This window comes from Protopterus annectens, chromosome 1.part2 (genome assembly GCF_019279795.1).
Source record: "Protopterus annectens isolate FY-2018-M chromosome 1.part2, PAN1.0, whole genome shotgun sequence".
Lineage (NCBI taxonomy): Eukaryota > Metazoa > Chordata > Ceratodontiformes > Protopteridae > Protopterus > Protopterus annectens.
Window position 1 is genome coordinate 685,777,353 of NC_056727.1, and position 18,380 is coordinate 685,795,732.

At 41.8% G+C, this 18,380-nt stretch overlaps 1 protein-coding gene across 2 annotated transcripts in view; it reads left to right on the forward strand.

Moving 5' to 3' along the window:
* The window catches only part of PLD5 (phospholipase D family member 5), a 3,174,406-nt gene extending 3,159,241 nt beyond the window's left edge, over positions 1 to 15,165 (forward strand). For both annotated transcript variants that reach the window (XM_044058368.1, XM_044058376.1), the window contains one exon: positions 11,295 to 15,165. In XM_044058368.1, coding sequence (XP_043914303.1) covers positions 11,295 to 11,560 — 266 coding nt within the window. In that variant the 3' untranslated portion in view covers positions 11,561 to 15,165. The remainder of the gene's footprint in view (positions 1 to 11,294) is intronic.
* Positions 15,166 to 18,380: the final 3,215 nt, after the last annotated feature.

An 18,380-nucleotide genomic window follows, 5' to 3' on the forward strand; every position in this document is an offset into this window, starting at 1 on the left:
AACATATGTCCTATGAGGGATATGAGGTCAGTAACTGGCATGGCTTTCACAATCTACGGACCGAAATTCTCACACTACCTTCTGCAGTTCACAGATAGATGCTGTGTGGGTAACACATGAAACCAAAGGCACAACACACTGCCCAGTCTGCAGATGACCCTACAGATGGGGATTCCTCATAAACATAGAACTGACAAGGCAGGTATTAAAAGATGTAGGACAGCCATATCCACACACACACTGTTAAACCAACATTACTCCAAATGCAGTATAGCAGCACTTACAATCTGTAGTCAGGTCAGGCACATCCCCCTCCTGTGTGTTGCCCTGTTTTCACAGTGTATGTTGTTAGAGGTAAATCCCCAATCCAGCTGAGATCCTGTTTGACAAACAACAGATCTAGTTCCTGCTCACAGTGAATGAAAAGGGCCAACACCAACATGATGTTCCTAGATATTGGAGTGTGTTTTCATGCAATTGGCTATGGGAATGTTACCACAGCTGTTCCACGTGCAATCAGCTAGGGGAGGGCTGTAATTTGTGCAGAGGCCATCAGCTGATCTTGAGCATCACCTAAAATGCACATGCTGCTGCCTAAGAAAAGCAGGTGTAGGTCTCCACATCCACCAGTGAGGGAGTGAGAGAGGCAGACAGAGGCATTGACAAGTCAGGGAGGGGTGGGAGAGTAAAACCAAAGCATGTTTGTGTCACACACCTACCAGCACAGGATATCAAACCCCTGACGACTATGTAGTGCTATTACAGTCCTATGCAGTTATTGGATGTGCCACATGTTGTGGAGTCCTCAGAACATATATGTGATGGTGAGTGACATCTGCAACAGGGATAATGGTAGGTGAAGTACATGTGCCTGTCTGCATGAACAGGTGCCAGCGTCAACACAGCCACACTCTCACAGGGATGCACACACACTGACACACTTGGCAGAGCCAGGGATACAGTTCATCACTAGTGAAATTGCCATAACACATTACTGTGCAGTTATCACATGCACCACACAGATCATATGGAGGTTATATGGGCAAATGTTATGAGGAGGTGTCTGGCATCAGACAGCATGTTTCAGTATGCCACTGGGGGTTGTAGTGAGTGTGGATGTGATCATACGCATCATACAACACAAACAAACAGGATGCCAGTACTGACATGCATGGGTATGTGGTGGTCGACTGTGCCAGATGGCTATACAAGGCTAGGTGATGGGTATACCTTGGCATCAGGCCACATGACAATGGCCTGCATTGTGGCTCAGGGCTGTGGTGGTTTCTGCATTTGCCCACACAGGTGGGTATTGTATCCACCATCCAGTCACCTGGGTGACTATTGCGTGTGGCCAATGCTGTGCATCACTTGCCATGTATGTGTTCCTTAGTCCATGACATGGACAGTGTCTGGGATGTGCACACCTCCCACATGCATGTACAGTGACATGTGGAACTGTACCTGGGGTGTTGGGCCCATGTTCTGTACACAGATTATCATCAGATGTGCCAGTCTTGGCCACCTGTGGCAGAAACTGGTAATGGACAGCAGGTTACCCCTGCAACTACATTGATAGCATGCTAACAACATTTCCTGGTGTCAGTGGCATCTGTCCATACAGGGCATGTTTTCAGGCATTGTATGTCCTTTGTGGGTCACATGTGATGGCACCACAGGTGTTGCAGGTGTCCAGTGGGGAACATGGGGAAGGTGCACTGTCTGCATGTAAGTGCCTATTGGACATATGGACAGAGTGCCATGCCCTCTGTAGGCCACTGCATTCACTCCATAGTTACTATCAGTTGCAAGTATGCAGTGTACTACACACATATTGGCTGTTGCCACGGCATGTGTGTGTGTGTGTGTGTGTGTGTGTATGAGACATGGGTTGAGAGTGTGCTATGGGTAATACTGGGGTTGCTAACTGTGATTGCCTGGCCTTGATGTCACATGTATGGGTATGGATTTGCACCCCAGCCTCTCGGCTATTTCACATCTGTTATCCCTGTACAGTGGACATTGTGATATATACTAGGGCCACCATATAAGAAATTTGCGAAACCTGTCCACATTGGGCCCAGGTGTCACACACTAACACCCACCTCCACACAGGATATGAGTTACAAACACACACACACACACACACACACACACACACACACACACACACACACACACACACACACACACATACACACACACACACACAAACACTTGTCATGTCTGGGAGTAGAACCCCTACCTAACTACAGCACTACGCAGTTATAGTATGGGCCACAGAGATTACTGGAGTACTCCTTCCCCAAAGGTGTATATCATACTGGCTGACATCAGCAGGATTGCCAAAGTAGACCATTTGAAATGTACTGAGTGTGACTAGAACACACACAAAACATCCACAACCGACATGTGTGGGTACAGAACCCCTAACAGCGGTCTATATCACACTACAGCATGGAGATGTTATAGGACGCACCACGGGGATTACTGGAGATCTCCTTCCCCAAAGGTGCATATCACATTGGCTGACATCAGCAGGATTGCCAAAGTAGGCCATTTGAAATGTACTGAGTGTGACTAGCCTAAAATGCATTGCTCCCTACACAGACATTGAAACACACACAAAACATCAACAACCGACATGTGTGGGTATAGAACCCCAACAGAGGTCTGTATCACACTACAGCAGTACGCAGTTATGGCATGCACTACAGAGATTACTGGGCTACATCCTTCCCAGAGGTGTATTTCTAGGTGGATGACATCAGCAGCCTTGCCAAAGTAGAGCATACAAATTGTAAGGAGTGTGACTACCCTAAAAAGCATTGCTCTCTACACAGACAGGGTCAGACAGACACACACACACGCCAAGTCTGGGATTAAAACACCTACCTAACTAATTTATCACACTACAGCAGTACGCAGTTATGACACACACTAAGGAAATTACTGGGATACAACCTTCCCAGAGATGTATTTATAGGTGGTGGTCCTGACCCAGAGACTCCCCATACTCTGGAATAGACTGCCCATACATGTCAAAAAGAGCACCTCCTTGGCCCTCTTCTAAAGGATCCTTGATGATTGGATGGGAGATAGGAAATTCAGCCCGGGGATCATGTCAGTCACCCTGTTCGACAGGGGTCCAGAGAAGTAAATGTTGTGTGAAGAAATATCCAGGGAATTGTTATGGCTAGGCTTGTATAGGCCCTAGGGCCGATAGCCTAGTACCAACCTATGAACCTACGGATGACATCAGCAGCCTTACCAAAGTAGAGCATTTAAATTGTAGGGGGTGTGACGACCCTAAAAAGCATTGCTTTCTACACAGACAGACAGACAGACGCACACACACACACAAACACACACACACCAAGGCTGGGGTTAGAACTCCTACCTATTCTCCCACACTACAGCAGTACACAGCTACGGCATGCGCTACAGATATTACTAGGATACAATCTTCCCAGAGATGTATTTCTAGGTGGTTGACATCAGCAGCTTTACCAAAGTAGAGCATTTAAATTGTAGAGGGTGTGACTACCCTAAAAAGCATTGCTTTCTACACAGACAGAGTCAGACAGGCACACACACAAACACACACACAGTTAGCAAGGCTGAGGTTAGAACTCCTGCCTAACTAGTTTATCACACTACAGCAGTATGCAGTTATGGGACGTGCCATGGAGATTAGTGGGATACAACTCTCCAAAAGGTGTATTTCACAGTGGATGACCTCAGCATGCTTGTCATAGTAGGGCTATGGGGAGGGCAGTGTGTGTGCATGGGCCATAACCCATTCATCTAGGGGTTGACACGCCAAATGTGGGCACAACCTGGGTCATATTTCACAGGTACATGTATACAGCTACTAGATGACTACTTCCTTGAACAGTCATGTTGCACAGCTGGCACATGCACTACATACTCTGTAATGCTGACAGATACCAGTGGCTAGTATCTGCAGTGAGTGGCATCTGACCCTCGTGTGGTTGTGGCCCACTGGGTGGGACAGGCCTGGATGGCTCCTTGTCACGGTCACCCTCTTCCACACATCTATGAATGTCTACCTTTAGATTATAATAGTGTGTTGTCCTTACACATATGCCTGTATTCCTATCCACTGTGTGTGCAAAGCATGAGTGGTGCATACTGAGGAGCATCTGCACTAACATCTGCGGCTGCCAGATATGTCTGGTCCACTGGTGTTTGCAGACATGGCCTTCATGTGTTTAAGTGTGTGAGTTTGCCCAGTATGACCTTTCGGTATGTTGTTGACTGACATTGCCTTCATTTCTCTAAGTGGGTGGGCATGCCCAGTATGGCCATCTGTATTGAGTGTTTGGATCGAGTCCAGGTAGTTTGTACTGCAGTGCTGACTTTTGTGTTGTACACCTACAGGTAGCATGCTATCTTTGCAGGGTATCTGTTGATCATTTGGCATGGACTGTTACTACATGTCTGCATAGGATGGGGGAACACACCTGACTGTTTCTACATTTCTACACAGGATTGGGGGGGGGCACACCTGACTATTTCTACGTTTCTACACAGGATTGGGGGGCACACCTGAATGTGACTACAATTATACGTCAGATGGGGGGCGCACCTGACACTTGTACACATTTCCTAGGACTGTACTGGTATGTTGGCTACTCCATTTCAGTCTGTAGTCTCACCTGTCGTGCTGACTAGAGGCATACCAGTGTACTACAGATCTTAGCTTTTAATTGCCTACATATTAGTTTCTGACCTCCTACCCTTCAGAACTGACATCCCACTGCCTGACCTGCTGTAGTCTGTCTGTGTAGGCCTGGAGGGGAGGTTACCCATAGGGCTCATTCAGAGGCCATAGCACAGCCTTTGTTTGTGTTTGTCTACACCTGTCCTGCTGGCTGTGACTGTTGTTGGGTATGTGACCCCCCCGACTGGCATGTGTGAGTCACTTACCTTGTGGGTGTCCCAGTATTGAGGGTGGTGCTGCAGGGCTGCCTATGTTAGATGCACATAGTACACTCCCTAAACATGGTTAGGCACAGGTAGTGTAACATTTGGCATCCCTTTTACTGTATGTGAGAGAGGTGTTATTCCCTGGGTCCCTCCTGTGTCAGTGTATGTGCTATGAGTTGCCTCTTTGCCAAGGCCAGGGCATACCGGGAATGCCTCCTTCTGCCTACTGGAGCAGGGTCATGTTGCTTCTCCTCCGAGTCACTCTGTGCCTGTACAGGCCTTGGCAATGGTGGGGGGCTGTGTGGCCCTGCCCCGTGCTGTTCCTGCTGCAGCTGTTTCTGCAGGATCATATTGTGTAGCATGGCACATACAAAGACAATTTGGGTACATGTAGCTGGTGAGAACGGCAAGGCTCCACCGGATGTGTCCAGGCACCGGAACCATGACTTGAGCATCCCAAACACATGCTCTACTATAATTCTGGTTTGTGCATGTACCTCATTATGGAGTTCTTGTTCGGGTGTGTGTGCATTTCTGATGGGTGTCATCAGCCATGGCTCCAGTGCATATCCAGCATCCCCCACTAGGTGACAGTCAGGGATGTTCCTATTGGCAAATCTCTGGTACAGCTGTGTCAGATGCCAGATGTGGGAATCATGATAGCTTCCAGGGCAGCCAACACACACATTCATTATTATGCCCTGGGCATCGCACACGAACTGGCAGTTGATGGAGGGGAAGCCCTTGCGGTTGATGTAGACCCTTTCCCGCTCACCGGGTGGTGCTTTGATGCATACGTGCATGCAGTCTATGGCACCTACTACCACAGGGTATTCTGCTATTTGGTGGAACAGTTGCATATTGCTGGCCAACACCTCATGGGTGTTGGGGAAATATACATGCTCATCGACATGTACTGACATGACATCCAGGAACTGATGGAGTACCCTGGATGCTGATGCCTGTGAAATCCCCATCATATCCCCAGTTGCCCTTTGGAAGGTACCTGTAGCTAGTATTCTTAGGCCTACACATACCATAGTATCCACTGGGATGGGTTCCCCTCTATTAGTTCTATGTGTGAGGCGTGGCCAGCACAGCTCAACAATTTGCTGTAGGTGGTCCCTGTCCACCCTATAGTGCTCCACTATCTCCAGCTCATGTAGCCCCTGGTAGGTTACCATGGGTCTGTGCACTCTTCTCTGTCTCCTCACTGTGGGTTGGTGGACAGCATTCATATCCTCACCACCCTCAGCCTCTTCCACAAGTTGTTGTATGATAGCTATTGCAGCCCCTATAATTTTGCTGTAGTGAGTGTTAAAAGCTCCCTACTTGTTTACACCGGTGGTGTAGAGTGTGGGAAAAACCAGAGGGGAAGGTGTTTGCATAGTTTATAGTAGTGTTCTGGGCTGGGCTGGGCTGTTGCCTGTGTAATTGGCTGATTCTGATACATTTCACCTGCCAGCTAAGCTAGTTCTCCTTGATTACCTTCCTACTGCTGTTTTCCCTTCCCACTGCCTTCCTTTTTAAGCCCGTGTGCACGCTGCACAAACACAGTGCTCAAACGTGCACACTGCTGCTATTTCCTGGTTTAACCTCTGTTTTCTTCCAGTAAAACCCGGTGCGCACACCCACTTAGGCTTTGTAAAGAGTGCTAAGCAGGTTTAAACACACCCCCTAGCTTAGCTGTGCTAAGCTAGGAGCAAACCCGAGCCACAGGGCTCCAATCCGCTTACAGTATGCCTGACACACACCCCCATGATGTCACCTAACTCCTAACCTTGCACCAAGCTATTCCTACTCTTACACTGTTGGGACCTGACTCACATGCTGGTGAAAACTAGGATTCACTATCCTTCCCCTCATTTGCATAGGATTGCCTGCTAATGCATAGTTACACGTCTCACACTGAGCCACCCCCCTTAGCAACCACTACACAATGGCCAGGTTGTCTTCTGCCTGCCATTGACTTGCATGGCAGAATAGTGATTTTAGTTAGACTGCTTATTTTAGATTTATTTTGTTATTTTCCCCCCGATCCCGTTTGATCGCCGCTGCCCTATACTTAAACAGCTGAGATCGGCTAAAAAAAAAATAAAAGATGATTTTTGTATTTTTTTTTGTTTGCAATGTCAATGGCCTTATACTTGGCCATTGGCATGCTTACTACATGATATGCAGCCTTTATTTGAGGCTGTCACAGCTCCGTTTTGGATTTTGCAGAAATGTACTTGATTACTAACCGAGGACATTTCTGCAGATAGCACTAGTCTTGCACGGACTGTTGCAAGCTTTCTAGATTGCAAAATCACCTAATTTGCATAGATTTCTCCTGCAAATGGGGTGATTTGCATACCAGGGCTTAAACCGTGCAGGATTAGTGCAGGAGCGCTCGTGCACGCCCCTGCAGGCTGTTCCTAGATCGCACGGCAGACATATTGCCTGCTTGAGCTCCTGCACCAATCTTGCACTCCGTGCAAGCTTTTGAGAATTCAGGAGCTAATGTTTCATACTTCTAATGAACAAACATAAACATTTTATATTTAAAAATGTTAAAAATTCAAAACTGTTGTGATTTTATAAACATTTAATCTTAATATTCTCATTTAAACCTGGCAGTTTATCTTCTTGTAATATAATCTGCTAATTTACCTCCTTCACTTCTAGACTATTATTAATACCACCACAAAAAGGTGTTTCGATAATATAATTAATTACAAAAAAATAGAAATTTCCTAAACTCAGTACAACTACTGGCATGTTTAGCCAACTATACAAGGCTAGCCATAACAATTCCCTGGATATTTCTTCCCACAATATTTACATCCCTGGACCCCTGTCTAGCAGGGCAACTGACACGATCCCCAGGGTGAATTTCCTATCTCCCATCTAATCGTCAAGGTTTCTTTTGAAGAGGGCCAAGGAGGCACTCTGCTTGACATGTATGGGCAGTCTATTCCAGAGTATGGGGAGTCTCTGGGTCAGGAACCTATCCCTCCAGCATGTTTTGTTCATTGTGATGACAAGGGTTAGATCCCTGGAGCGTGTGGCTCTGAGGGATTGGTATTTCTTTAAATGGAGCATGTCCAACAGCTCAGGGTTTGACATGGCCTTGTATGTTAAGCAGAGATTGCCTCTGAGTAGACAATATGCCACAGAGTATAGCTGGAGTTTTTTTAGATGGTCAGGATAGGGCATCTGTTTTACGCCTGTGATTCTTTTAGTGAGGCATTTCTGCAGCCTTTCCAGCTGTTGCAGATGTCTTGTGAGGTACATACCAAATGGGGAATTGTACTCTATAATGGGTCTAATGAGGGATGAGTACAGTGGGACAATGACCTCTTTTTTTCTTGATGAAAAGCCCTTAGTGATGAGGTGGGCCACATAGAAGGATTTCCTGACTGTTGTGGTGATGTGGTTATCAAAGGTGAGACCACTGTCCACCTGTGTCTCTAAGTTTCTCATCACACTTTCAGTGTTTAGTGTACTGCCACCTATGTGGTAATTCATGGGTTCATGTTTTTCCCAAAGGGGATAACTATACATTTCTTGGCATTAAGCTTGAGCCCATGGCTGTGGCACCAAGCATTTGTTTCTGTAAGGCCCTTTTGTAGAATATCCACATCATTTGAGGATTCAATAATGACTCCCAGTTTGCAGTCATCTGCAAACTTTGTTAGCAAGAGTCCCTTAGTGTTGGCCTGTACCTCAGAGAAGTAGATGCCAAACAAGAGCTGTCCCAGGACTGAAACCTGAGGTACTCCACTTGTCACTTGTCTGGAGCTAGATTTGGAGTCGGCTACTTTTACAGTGTGGGTGCTGTCAGTAAGCCAGTTGGCAACCCATTGAGTGACGTAGGGATTTATGCCCAGCTTAGTAAGTTTATCTATGATTCCAGAGTGGGGGATGGTGTCAAAGCCCTTGGTGAGATCCAGATAGGCTGTGTGGACCGTCTTACCCTTGTCCACAGCTCTGGAAACTGATTTGAAGAAGTCAATCAGGTTCAGGAGACAAGATCAGCCCTTCACGAACCCAAACTGGGTGGGGTCCAGTGTTTGAAGGTTGCCAGTGTCTTTGTTTATAAGTTCCATGATAATACATTCCATGCCCTTGCATATCAGGCTTGTCAGCTTGATGGGACGGTTGTTCCCGGGATCCAAGGTGAATCCCCTCTTGTGGAGTGGGATAACTGTAGCTGTGCACCATTCATAAATTTTTTTGGACAGTTTTCTTGTTTTACTTATATAAAAACTATCACAAGAGTCACATGTAGCCAAATAGACTATAAATGTAGAAATACATGTGAATCTATACCTGACCCAAATTTGTTTTTTAGAATGTTTCAGTACAACATTAGAACCCTCATTAATATATCTGCAATATTTACAACTTTGACATTGAAACATTTACATTTTCCAGAAAAATTATCATAATTTGTTTACTCAAAGAACCTCTTTAAATTAAGGGTTTTCTTATAACTAAAGTTTGGTGTAGACCCTATAACTGATGTTAACCGAGAATTATTTTCCAATTGTTCACCACTTTTCTAATATTATGACAATCCAAAGAAATAGGAAGTGAAAATGCCCCTACTTTAGAAGCATCTTCTTTTTTACTGAATTCCTTAAGTCCATTTTTTAAAATGGAAGAAAACGTACTGTCTCTAAAATTTTTAACCTCATTTATAATCTGGAGTGTTTCTCCCTGGGCTTCCACAGAAAATAGGCTCTGTCCTAGTTGGACTTTCCCGGTCAACAAATGTTAAATAAATAAATAAACTGAACTTAATTAAACAATATGAGAAAGCATAGAAGATGAGGTCTCGTGGAATACTGAGACCAGAAGATTAGTCTTCAGTAGAGTGACACGAGTAATAGCTGTCTGGTCTGCGTAAACAGTCAGTAAAGCCCACCAGAAGTACTGTGTGCATCACTAACGATCCCATTTCTCCAAAAACACTGAAAGGAAGACAGTTCCCTGCAGTTCACAATACCACCAGAGGATGGCAGCAAAAACTTGATGGCTGCCTCATAAGCAATGTTGTTTTTCTTTCGGCTTTTCCCAGTTAGGGGTCGCCACAGCGGTACTCCGGTCCGCTAATGATTGACAGTCGATTTTTACAGTGCTGAGGTGCCAGCCCAATGCCCAACCTTCAACGAAGGCATGCCCATTCATGCATGTCTTTCGACCGCCACTCAACCGCAGGGAGGACATGCAGACTCCACACAGAAGGTAGTCCAGCCGAGAATCGAACGGGAGAACCTCTTGCTGTGAGGCGACAACGCTACTGCTGCACCACCGCGGCTTAAAAATATACTTGTGAAAATGTACGAAATGAGGGATCTAATAAATGTATTGAAATACCATAAGGGAAATGACATAAAGCTGCATGCTAATGTTGCGTAGAACATGAGCTCTTTTTGAAGAAGTAGATAAAATTAAAGAGAGAGAGATTAGATAATTTAGGGGCAATGTGAGAAAGTCTTTAAAGTTAAAAGGATAGAGGGCTAGCACATCATTTTGGAGGACGTGTTGAGGTATAAAATGCAGCCAGATCTTTTAAGTACAAGAGGAAAAAGGAAAGCGATTCTTGTTAGTTGGGTAGGCTGTATATTACCTAGGATTTAGTGCTTACCCATTCAACAGACAAATGAACAGACTTTGTAAATGAAGTTAATGTTATCTGCTATTCATATTTTTATTCTGCATCCAGCTTTTTATATGATGACATTTAAAAATGCTACAATGAGAATCCCTTATTGGCATTTTATCTGGAAAGTATGTGATTCATCCAAACAACACGCATGGAATCCTGCCAGGATGAAGCAAATACAATGAAATTAGTTTTTCTCAAAGGAAGTTTAATGTTTTATTTTGCTGACTATATATCTTTATTCCAAAACTGTTGCAATTGGGAAACAGCCATTTTCCCAAGCTGGCATGAACTTGACATTGTCTAATTTAAAGGGTGTTGGAGGTGATCTGCCACTTTCTACATAGGAGTGCACAGAATATCAGCCTATCAGCCTGTCAGAGAAAAGTTCAATGTAAAACGATCTATGATAACAGACTTTAGTGTACAAGGTTCATCCATACACATCTAGGTTAAAGTTATTTTAGCAAATCATACTATAACCTACTTCTCATGTATTGCAAAATTGTACAACTGAAGCATAATATATACTTTATTTTATTTTTAAGCGAATTGTGTTTTCTGGTGAATAAAGGCTGTTCAGTGAAGGTATTTTGAGTGATTCTTGTTTACGTGCTGTTTGCTGTTCTTCTTTTTGTGTTATATACTTTATTTTGTTTTCTCTCTTTATCCTTTCTTATTTTTGTAGGTAACTTTAATTGGGTCGGAAACGATTTCTGCCACAATGCAGGATCAGGCCTCGTAATAAAGAAGACAGAAGCATCAATCAACAAAAATGAAACAATCGTGGAGCAGCTGAAGGCCGTATTTGAGAGGGACTGGTATTCAAGCCACTCCAAGAATTTACAGAAAACTCACTTAATAAAATGTGTACAAGAAACACCAGAACAGCCAGAACCAAAGAAGATTAATGGAGACAGTCCGGATATAAGTGATAACAATATTAGCCAATAAAAGCAAAAGAAATTACAGTACAACACAAGGTGGCATTGGTTACTTCAGTAATGGCATTTGTTATCAGAGTGCTACAGGTAGCCATTACACAGCAACTAATTACATACTGCATACTATCTCTATTAAGACTTAATGGACAATACAATGCCAGCAAATCCTGCCAAACCCTACACTGGCAGCTACATCACAACTAAATAAAATAACGTTTTGTTATGCACTGATAGGACATGGCAACTATGAGTCAGATGTTGATCAGATGAAAAGGAAAAAAAAGCACATCTCTTTAGCATACAGAAAGCCCTTTTACTTTAAAGTTTGGAATATACAAATAAACTGCACATATCTGCTCAAACTGATCAATTTACTGAATCATGTATGCATTTTGTGTACAACTAGGGTAACTTTTTAACTTTGCCTTTTATTATTTATTTGGGCTCTATACTGATTCATGTCAGCTTATGTGCACATGATGCTGGCATTACCAGAGTTATAGTGTCAAGGGTTCTATTCTGAGTACTGCTGAGATTCAGTCACTGTTGCTTTACTGACCTCTGTGCAAAGCATATCAACTGGCAGTACAGAAGCAATAACAACATTTTCATCATATTTAAGACAAAGCCACTTTTTATGGTTTGATTTCCCTCTTAAACATGACAAATTTAAAGTCTTGTGGATCTATTAATTAGTTAGCTACTATATGTTAGTTTGCTAAAAGAAAACCACCAGTCACCAATGTATGCTGTTTATATGGCATGCTAGCCAAAGTTTATTTGAAGGTATAAGTAATTAAAATAGCAAAGCTGCCAGTTATTTTGGTTTCACAAAGGTAATATAAAGGTCTACATATACACTCTTGGAAACCATGTCTATCCAACTTAGTTCAGCAATTTTGTATTTTTTACAAAGTACAATACGTTTAATTCTTAAGCAAAAATGTGGTATGAATTTGGATTAAATTTGGATTTCTGTATCACTGTTGCATGTAATTTATAACATACTGTGCATGCCTCATGTCTCTCTCATCCGTATTAATGATCATGCCCAGAGTTTTACTACAGGCAGTGCCAAATAAGCTATTTATCTCTCTGTCTTATTGTCTGTGTGTCTCCATCTCCCTCTTTTTGTGTCCATCAAAAAGCAAGACTTTTCCATGTCGCCCATAATTATACAGTAAAATAGTTTCATTATTACCGTTCTGAAAGAAGTACTGACCCAAAATGAAGAAGTAGTGGCTTTTACATGGTTATCCAGTTTTTGTTAAAGGTGATGAATGCTGTCTGTGCATTGTATGTCAATTGATGTTGTCCTTCCTTTTAATTGCATAGTTCAAATATATCCACTAGCATAAATTTTATTCCTTTTTTCTTCTTCTGCAACAAATCTTTCCCTGTCCTCCATCACACAACTTCTGTGACAGGACTTTCTCTGTTAAATAAATGCCTCCCTTCCTAAGTTCTTTATTTTATTCTTATTTTTTTTTTTTTTTGTCCAAAGGAGTAAAACACTCCCATTCCCTTGTGTAATCTAGCTAGCCAATTTAACATTTACATTGATTATTTACTATGTATTTGTTCACTGACTACGTTTTATACTGAGCTGCTCTCACTGCGTTTATATCCATTCTGCATTACGGTGTGTATGATTGCGTCCGGTGTCCCAAATATACACTATAACCAGTGCCTTATAAAGTATAATCTTTGGTGTCAATATACAGTCATTTGAGTTTTCCCTTTGCCCATATATGTATCATAGCTGATCAGTGTTGCAGTAACTTAAAAATGGCTTCCATCATGTCATAACATGAACAGATTATTTAATACTATGCCACAGACTTACATGCTGGAAGATGCACCAAAAGTTTCATAAAAAATTAAAGTAAACATTAAGTGCTTTCATTCCTAGACAGAACTTCATTAGAACTGCTACGTTAGTACATAACTTCAAATTTAAACACTTCCAATTCCATGATGTAAAGCAATCCCATCCAACTAATTTCAATAAAACATAAATATTAATCACTTAATTACTAAAGTAAATAGTAATTATAAAAAGAATATCATTACAAAAACCTTTTGATAAAAACTTGAAGTGATGGACTAATTTAATTGTTCTGATGAAGTCCCTATCTAGGAATGAAAGTGTTTAACTTTTATTTATTTTTTTATTATGAAATAAAAGTCTCAAAACTTTTGATACATCTTCCAGCATGTAAGTCAATTGTTTGGTGTCGGTTATTGTGCTGGTTTAATGATTTTTCCTTGGATTTTTATGTACTATTCCAGTTACAGTTCCTACTTTGTCATGTTTCTGTTATTTATTAAGAAGTATATCAGAGTCATTCAGAATCATTGCCTCTTCTGTTTTTGATCATTTTTTTCAACTGTATCAAAGTTCTGTTTATGATACTACAGTCAGCCACTGTGAAAATGAGCACTATAGCACAGAGTACTGAAGAATAAATAGAGTTCCATAGCATAAGCTGATAAGTTGTGGTATCATGCGCATCTATATAGAAACAGCAGAAAGGTAGAAAGGATGGAACCCTTCTTTCATTTAGAACCCACTAGAAACAAAGCAAAATAGAAAAACATTGCAAATAATATAAAATGCTAACTGAAATATTTGTAAATCTTACATCATAGGTGGATAATATACAAAGTTAGCTGGTAGCATAGAAGCAGATTGTCTGATTCCACTCTGGACGATCCATGTTCAAAACTAACTCAGACTACCAGTAGAGAAAATTATGTATCCTGAGATCTTCTATATTTTGCAGTGAGGTGAACACAGTGTGTCTGCTAATGCCTCGTATTTCCTAAAGGCTTGAGATGTTTGGCAATATAAGTTCACTGAAAATGCAAAATCCACAGCATTTGCTGGTGACTTTCAACAGTGCTAGTTTGGTGACATGCTTGCTGTACTCAGCCACTACTGCATTAATGGCAAAATAAGTTTACAAAGGAGATGGTTCTTCTCATCCAAGTGATAATAGCCAAGAGGACCTCACCACAAAAAGGACTAGGTCTGTATAAGTAAGGATCAGGGACAGAAATATTCTTAATAGGCACCTGATGATATATGAAGAGGCCAAAAACTCTGATGAGAGGCATTGTGGTTAGGTGTGCTTACAAATAAACTCTTAAAAATATTTAATATACAGAGCTACCCAAAGTACATTTACCTTAATAGCTACTAAACAGGGTATTTTATCTCACAAAAATCAGCTTATATACTTTTTTGTAACATAAATGGTCTTGCATTCATTTGTGTAGTAGAACCATCTCCCTTTCCTTTGTTATAAGTGTCTGTTTGCTGCAATGTATTGTACTGTAGGTGTATAATAGTACTGAATTGACCTGCATTCCCTGGTCATTGTTTGTGTATTTCTTCATTTGTTTTATCACAATCAGACATATGGGGTATACACTGTTAATTATGCCACTATAATTGGTGGGTATATCTCTGTGGGAAGCATGCAGTGGATTGGACTGGATACTTCTAGAAGCAAGGAACAAGAATAATTTACTGTTGCCATGATGTATTAATCCAGTCATTTGATGGTATTCAAGGAATATATAGTAAATAAAGTGGCTGTAATATGTGGACACAAAGGCAATCTGTCAATTAATCTGGTATGTGTTTGAGTAAAACAAGAAGAAATACATTATATTTACCATTATTATATATTGGGTAGTGCAGTGATGCAGCAGTTAGCATTGTCACCTCACAGCAAGAGGTCCTCCGGTCCGATTCTTACCTGGGGTGCCTTTTGTGCAGAGTGTGCATGTCCTCCCTGCATTCGCTTGGGTTTCTTCTGGCTACTCCAGTTTCCTCCTACATTCCAAAGATGTGCATCTTGAACATTTCTTTCCAGACCTCCACTGAAAATGGGCACTGTCCCAATCAAACTTTCCCAGTAAACAAATGTTAAATAAATAAATAAATAAATAAATAAATAGATACATATTTTTATTTGATCACAATTGGACATCTGAGGTATATGCAGTCAATAAAGTAGCTAAAATGACTGGCTACTGAGGCAGTCTGTGAATGAATGTGTCTGATCCCAGCTGTTACTTAATCACAGTTAAAAAGACAGTGACATGTTAGAATGTAGTACCATACCATTCCAGTTAGACAAATGCATTCAGCTGCTTCTTATAACACCACCCCTTACTTTCATGCCACCAGTTGCCACTGTCCCTGTCCTGATCATTTACTTGGCCAGCTGGGAGTAAATCGTACCATAACTCTCACAGCTATCTGGTACTATTTTTGTAATGACAATACCCTGCTTTCAATTAACTCCCATGCTATGATTTCATTAAACTCTATTTGGGCAGTTTTTTAACAATGAGCTTAAGTAACTACAGCTAAAAATCATCATATATGCAAATATGCATCTTGTTTTAGTACTACATTGTAAATAGAGTGCATTTCCTGAAATACGAGAATTATTTTGTCTTGTATAATTTAAAAATACTTTTGTAACTCATAGTATATGCACCACAATTCAGTTCTGTTCCTAATTAAATATATCAGCTTCAAATTAGCATTTGATGAAAACATGAATCTAATTACTACACCCCAAAGTGTATAATAAGTCTGTGAAAGTCATTCTTTTAGTAATCACTATTATACATGTATGTCCTTTTGTTAGTGTGATATTTAGTTCTCTGCTCTGCAGAGCTACAATGTACTATTAGCTTGCAGATTTAGGCAACTAATTGCAGATTATCGCAGTTGTGTTTAGCTCTGAAAAGCTAGTAACAGCAGATAACTGAAGTAAAGCACTATAACTAATCGGAAAAGACTGCTCCTAAACAAGCGACACCACAGTAACCTCACACTTGTCATTTTACAGAGGTTGTAAGTAAGAAATTTGAATTGGAGGTAGTGAAGACTTTAAATGTCCACTTCTGTGCATATAATGCATGACCTACCCATAGTGGCAACATATACTCCAGAGAGGGTTCAATGTCGCTTAACTAGTAAAACAAGTGTCACCCACACAGAAGCATGAGAGTTTGTAATCATAGCTCCGTTTGAACAAGCGTCACCCACACACAAGCATGACCGTTTGTAACCATAGCTCCATTTGAACAAGGGTCACCCACACAGAAGCATGACAGTTTGTAATCATAGCTCCGTTTGAACAAGCGTCACCCACACAGAAACATGACAGTTTGTAATCATAGCTCCGTTTGAACAAGCATCACCCACACAGAAGCATGACAGTTTGTTGTCATAGCTCCATTTGAACAAGCTTCACCCACACAGAAGCATGACAGTTTGTAATCATAGCTCCATTTGAACAAGCATCACCCACAGAGAAACATGACAGTTTGTAATCATAGCTCCGTTTGAACAAGCATTACCCACACAGAAGCATGACAGTTTGTAATCATAGCTCTGTTTGAACAAGCGTCACCCATACAGAAGCGTGACAGTTTGTAATCATAGCTCCATTTGAGCAAGCGTCACCCACACAGAAGCATGACAGTTTGTAATCATAGCTCCGTTTGAAGAAGCGTCACCCACACACAAGCATGACAGTTTGTAATCATAGCTCCATTTGAACAAGCGTCACCCACACAGAAGCATGACAGTTTGTAATCATAGCTCCATTTGAACAAGCGTCACCAACACAATAGCATTACAGTTCGCAATCATAGCTCCGTTTGAGCAAGCGTCACCCACACAGAAGCATGACAGTTTGTAATAATAGCTCCATTTGAACAAGCGTCACCCACACAGAAACATGACAGTTTGCAATCATAGCTCCGTCTGAACAAGCGTCACCCACACAGAAGCATGACAGTCTGTAATCATAGCTCCATTTGAGCAAGCGTCACCCACACATAAGCATGACAGTTTGTAATCATAGCTCCATTTGAACAAGCATCACCTACACAGAAGCATGACAGTTTGTAATCATAGCTCGGTTTGAACAAGCGTAAACCACGCAGAAACATGACAGTTTGTAATCATAGCTCCATTTGAACAAGCGTCACCCACACAGAAGCGTGACAGTTTGTAATCATAGCTCCATTTGAGCAAGCGTCACCCACACAGAAGCATGACAGTTTGTAATCATAGCTCCATTTGAACAAGCGTCACCCACACAGAAGCATGACAGTTTGTAATCATAGCTCCATTTGAACAAGCATCACCTACACAGAAGCATGACAGTTTGTAATCATAGCTCCATTTGAGCAAGCGTCACCCACACAGAAGCATGACAGTTTGTAATCATAGCTCCATTTGAACAAGCATCACCCACACAGAAGCATGACAGTTTGTAATCATAGCTCCGTTTGAACAAGCGTCACCCACACAGAAGCATGACAGTTTGTAATCATAGCTCCATTTGAGCAAGTGTCACCCACACAGAAGCATGACAGTTTGTAATCATAGCTCCGTTTGAACAAGCGTCACCCACACAGAAGCATTACAGTTTGTAATCATAGCTTCATTTGAACAAGCATCACCCACACAGAAGCATGACAGTTTGTAATCATAGCTCCGTTTGAACAAACGTCACCCACACAGAAGCATTACAGTTTGTAATCATAGATGCGTTTGAACAAGCGTCACCCACACAGAAGCATGACAGTTTGTAATCATAGCTCCATTTGAAGAAGTGCCACCCACACTGTAGCATGACTGTTTGTAATCATAGCTCCGTTTGAAAAAGCATCACCCACACAGAAGCATGACAGTTTGTAATCATAGCTCCATTTGAACAAGCGTCACCCACACAGATGCATGACAGTTTAATCACAGCTCCATTTGAACAAGCATCACCCACACAGAAGCA